The sequence below is a fragment of the Nerophis lumbriciformis genome, linkage group LG05 (genome assembly GCF_033978685.3).
Source record: "Nerophis lumbriciformis linkage group LG05, RoL_Nlum_v2.1, whole genome shotgun sequence".
NCBI classification, from domain to species: Eukaryota; Metazoa; Chordata; class Actinopteri; order Syngnathiformes; family Syngnathidae; genus Nerophis; species Nerophis lumbriciformis.
Window position 1 is genome coordinate 50,100,333 of NC_084552.2, and position 5,971 is coordinate 50,106,303.

Genomic DNA, 5,971 nt, shown 5'->3' on the forward strand with positions numbered 1-5,971 from the left:
AGAGATGTACAGAGTGAACCCTGTTGTGCCCTATTTGAAAGCGAAAGACGAAGAAAACAAACACAAAAGAACATGACAATTTATCGACGACGGCAACATTTTTGTGTTCTTTTTCATTTATTTGACTAATTGATTAATGGACCATCGGCTCAGGTCTAATCATATACAATGTATATTGTAGTGTCGCAGCACTAATGCTAAGTTTAGCTGCTTTGTAGAACACTTGAATGCAACACAATTACCTTTCGAGTCCACTTGATCAGATTACTTGGTTGACTTCTTCTAGAAATCACCATGAAAGCTTCCAACTTTGTGGGGACATTTTGCGAAAGGCGCTTTTCTGTTGGCAGTGGACCAAGCTCGCTCTGGGTGGAACAACAGTTATGTGATGTTTGTTGTTTTTCTTTGTCCCCGCAGGTTACGGAATACCTGAACAGTCAAGAATCCGCCAAGAGTGCCAGAGTGAGTCCACATTCTAATTCTACTGTGAACATGAATCCATTACAATGCTAATTACTTCTCTACACATAATACCTGAGGGACACTGTCTTTTTTTCCACCGTTTTCCCTTCTGTCGAGCTATACTACACAGCCTTGTATGGATTGTAGCCAGGTCCATAGTTTGGAAATGTGTGCCAAGGAGATAGAAACATGAATAGCAGGCACAACATAAGACGCCTGCATGGGGTCCTGTGGGAACGGGGCTGAGGAAGAAGACTGGTAGTAGTTTGAACATGTCCCAGTATGTCTACAAGCTGAAAGTACTCTGTGACACACTTTACACGCTACAATAAGTCATTCTGCCCATCCTAAAATGCTCATCAGTGCACCAAATGTTAGAGTAGAAAACATAGCCTCCTTACATAACAAGTTTACCAAAGATATCCAATAGGCGCCGTCTCCTCCTGGCGTTCACGCTCTCTTTTTTCTTTTTCTTGTTTACTTTCTTTCAGGGTGTCGCTTAGCGTAACAGGAAGAACCGTCAGACTGGGGGGGGGAGATGTTGGCTGCAAACGCCTCATTGGTTCCTACGCTAATAACTGGCGCTAATTAGCACAGGCGCTAATTAGCTATGAATCACAACATTAGCAGCTGAGCTGGCAGACCCAAAACGAAATAAACACTAACGTATGTACTCTCAGAACAGAAGTACCTCCATTAGGGCTGGAACACTCACAAAATACACTGTTCTGATCTTATTACTTATTACTCTTTATTTTGTGACATGGTTTTCAGTCTTGTGTACATTGTTGTTTATTTTAACACTCAGAATATCACATACTGTAATAATCTTGTATTAGTATTTATCAATTGTGGAGCTTACATGATTATCTTTTAGAATAAAAGTTAAAGAAGGCTATGAAAGTGCTGAACCTTGAATCAAACACAAAACTATTTATTGATACAATACTAGGGATGTTCAATATGGCCTGAAATCTATATCAAGATATATATTGCAGCCTCCAGCAATAATGATATATCACAATATATTATGTTACATATAAATGATTAAAGAACCATTTCAAAACAGGTTACAAAGGCTCCTAATTTAGCTGCTGACATATGCAGTAACATTGCATAATTTCCAATGGTATTATTTTCTCAAAGCTATTTTTAATCTACTTGATCATTTACTGTTGATATCTGGTTAATTTTTGTGGTAACATGATTATATTTACTCTTCTGTTAAAATGTAATAGGCACTTTGAATACTGTACCTTACATTAGTTTTTGGCGACACTACACATTTGGGTTTGGATCCAAAGTTGTTGTATTGGTCGTATCAAAGCTGATACTGATACTTCACATTTTCAAAATCATTGAATGACAACATTTTGATAACAATTCAAATCAGACTAATAAATTATTTCCTTTTCCTGTTCATTACATACAAATTTATAATAGGCAATTGTGCAAAATTAGTACGGTAAACAAAAGCTACTATGAAACTACTGTTGGCTCGTATTTCCTGAGTTTGTAAACAATAACAAAAACGGCAACACATTCGATAATTAAAAATATCAATCTAAGCACTGTAATATCGACCATATATTGATACTATATCAGGTATCGTTACTGTCGATATTTGTATAGATCCGCCAACCCATTTTCGTTGTAGAACTATAGCCTAGCGTTAGCTATGCTTTTTTTTGTAAAAAAAAAAATATTTAGCTAGTCTTCATCCTCCAGTGATAATGGTACATGAAAGAAATGCAGTTTATTTGCCACCATGGAGACGAAGATTAGAAATGTAGAAGCTGCACTGTGGAGGGAAATTAGCTGCTCGCTCGCTCGCGATGTTACATTGTGCTGAGGATGCCTTTGTTTGCTTGTTGCTGTCAAATTATATAATGTGTCATCAACAATCCTTTATGAGACTGCAGATAAACACCAGTTTCCATACAACAGACCCATTTACTTACATCCACAATTTTCTAAAGTTATTTAACTATTTAACAAAAAATTGGACAAATTCATAAATAAAAGTGGAATACTCGTAGAGAACCAATATAGATACAGAGCAAATATTTGAACATCGATGGCATTAATCAAAATAACGAAAGAGATTACCAATGCACTAGATTTAAAAAAAATGTGCTGCTGCAGTGTTTATGGATCTAACAAAAGCATTCGACACAATTAGTCCTAATATCTTAATAAACAAATTAGAACAGTATGGCATCGGAGTGTTGGTCTTAAACTGGGTAAATAGCTACTTAACTAAAAGGAAGCAATAAGTGAAGCAAGGTGAACACACATCTACAAAGCTAAATATATCTTGTGGCAAACCCAAGGGATCAATACTGGGACCAAAATTGTTCAATCTCTATATAAACGACATTTGTAAAGTTACAAATCTTGCAGTTAGTATAACTTGCAGACGAGTGTGTTTCGTTCAGGAGACAACACACAGAAGCTAATAGAAATAATAACAAATCAGTTTGGGTGTAATAATAAATGATATAATGAACTGGAAATCTCATATAAAAAATGTGCTTCATACGGTAACAATAAATATGTCAATAATGAATTAAGCAAAACATGTTCTGGACCAAAAATCACTTCATATTCTCTACTGCTCGCTAGTGTTACCATATCTGAGTTATTGTGTAGAAATATGGGGAAACAACTACAAAAGTACACTTCACCAAAAGAGGCCAGTTATAATAATACATAATCATGGACATAGACAACATACAAACACTTTATTTATTGAATCAAAAATATTATAATTCAAAGACTTGGTGAATTTGTAAACAGCTACAATTGTGTACAAAACAAACTATAAACCTGCTACACATGAATGTACAACAATTGTTCTCAACAAAAGATGTGAAATATAACCTTGGAAGAAAAATGTAATGTAAAACCTGTGTGACACTTAAAACCTTTAGTAAATCAGAATGGGGGATTTAATTATGGAATAGATTAAGCTAAAGAAATCAAACATTGTACTAAAATGATGCAGGTTTAAGAGGTTGGTCAAAGTCAAAAGTACAAAGAAGAAGAATGCTGATATATCTTGAACTTATTGAGAACTTTATTATTTAAAGTTAAATTGTGTACAAATGGAGAAAAGAATGTGTATTAAATGTGATAGTAGTCTCTATGAAATAGAAAAGGGGTAGGATTACAAGCTGTCACGTTATCATTAATTTAGCAACAGAGATGTTTAAGATGCTAGCACAAAGTTATTTTTCGGTGCTTTCAATCGGCTTTTGGACAACAAGTATAAAATCAAATCAAGTTTTATTTGTAAAGGCACTTACATTAGCTACCGCTGGACAACAGTGCAAGAAAGACACAACATAATACAGGACCACATATTAAAAATAATAAAACACAAAAAAAAATTGATAAAAATTCAGAAAAAGTAATCTTAAAATTAGTTTAAAAAAAGATCATACTCTGACATCTAGAAATCATGAGGGAAATGTTTTGGTATTTGGTGTAAGAGAGGAGTTTGTATGCAGGTGAGTATAAAACATAGTTTTGGAGTGTTTGTGAGGTACACATGATTTCCCCAAACGTTCATTCTCACAGTGACAACATTTCCCTCACATGATGGCCATTTCCACGTTTAATAGTAGACTCCCGTTTTATTGACTCACTCTGTTAATCAGAGGACCTTCTTCGCCATAAAAGTGACATAAGAAACATAATCCCAACAACAGGTTTTTTTTTTTCATAAAGCGTTCCAACTCTGACATCGTTAATTCTGCTTGAATGTACTTTTTGTCTCATCTTGTGCAAGATTACAGCCAAATTGATCGTCTTTTGTGTTTTATTCCAGTTAACTGTAAAAACGTACACCAATTTTTATTCCAGAAACATTTAAGGTCGACACTTTTTGGATCGTGAGGCACAAAATCAACCAAGTGACTGCTTGAAAATAATCTTTTTTCAGTAACTAAAATGTGCGAAAACAGGGATTCTCAAACTGTAGTACGCTGGCTCCATCTAGTGGTACGCCAAAGAATCACTTAACTAAATAATTAAACACAGTGTTACTGTTCAAACTGTGTGTAAATGTTACGGTTGCCAAAAAGTAAATATACTTGTTGAATAAAAATTCTGCCTTCTTATAATACATTTTAAGGCCTACTATGGTAATGTATTTTAATGTTGGTCATTATGGTGGTACTTGGAGAGCCAAGTGTTTTCTGAGGTGGTACAGTTTGAGAACCACTGTGCTAGAATATTCCATCATGGCAACTAAATCTTCTTTTATGAATCTTTTTTTATTTCACCAGCTCAACATTTGGCGCTATGGAGACTTCCGTGCTGACGACGCAGATGAGTTTGGCTACAAACGTTAACAAGATGGATTGAATTAAACACCACACACACACACACACACACACACACCACACACAAAAAAGACCATCCACAGTCAACGCCATTCCAAAGACCGCCGTGTGACGGAGGGTGGGGGAGCGACTCACTTTTTCCTTTTTAAATTGATGTCGCAAACATCGTTAAAAGCCAACAAAAAAAAGCATGCTAGCTCGCCTGCCCGTCATGTCTACTTGTCGCCATCTTCCCGTGCAGCAGGACAACCGTCATCAAACATCTTTGTGACGCTTTAGCCCGTCGTTTTCTCTCACTGCTGCTTCTTCTTCAGGAAAGAAGCTCGACAGGCTTGCAGAAAAAAAGAAATTTCCATGTGAACGTGAGGAGTGTAAATGGATTTATAGCAGAGATAAAGACAAAAAAACTAGTTTCTTTTGGTCTTTGGTGTAAATGTGTGGGATTTTTTGTCGTGTTTTGTCGTCAAGTCGCACACTTTTATGAGCGCTAAGAGTACGGCAAAAGAAGGCCGTGATGTGGCGTTTTTTTATCATCTCTCTTTATCTGTAAAGTTTACATTCTCTACACCGACCTTTTCTGTCTCCTCGATAAGGAATCTCTAAATTCAATCAAAAATGTCAATAAAAACTAAAAGAGCACTCTTTTTTTCCTCCTTTATTTTAAGAACAGACCAAAGTTGTTAAGTTTTTTATTCCTCCTCTTTTTGCATGTAAATCCACTCAATGATCTTTACAGCTCCCAAAAAAAACAAACATGGCCGTTCAGTGGCGCTCATAAACATTTAATACAAGCTGCTTTATCAATAAAATCAAACGCACCATTTCACATGAAATGAGTGTAGAGCGTAGTTCAGGTAGCCTTTGAAATGTTTAATGTTATTCTTTCTTTACTTAATATTTAAATATAAATTTTTAATTGAATATTATAAATATTTTTACATCTATATTTTATTTTTTACTATTTTATCTGTATTATATTCTCATGTTGTTAAAGGGTAACTGCACTTTTTTTTGGAATGTTCCTTATCATTTACAATCCCTATGCAAGACAAGAACATATGTCTTTCCTTTTTTATGCATCCTAATTCGTAATATACAGCAAGTATGAGTTGGCTAACACTGCAGCCTATAGGAGTCATCTATTTTGCCCATAAAGCCCT

The 5,971-nt window shown here is 35.3% G+C and overlaps 1 protein-coding gene across 1 annotated transcript in view; it reads left to right on the forward strand.

Annotated features, from left to right (window-relative positions):
• Positions 1-5,450, forward strand: part of snd1 (staphylococcal nuclease and tudor domain containing 1) — a 272,862-nt gene extending 267,412 nt beyond the window's left edge. The window contains exons 23-24 of the mRNA XM_061959499.2: positions 418-462; positions 4,755-5,450. Of these exons, the coding sequence (XP_061815483.1) occupies positions 418-462; positions 4,755-4,820 (111 nt within the window). The 3' untranslated portion in view covers positions 4,821-5,450. The remainder of the gene's footprint in view (positions 1-417; positions 463-4,754) is intronic.
• Positions 5,451-5,971: the final 521 nt, after the last annotated feature.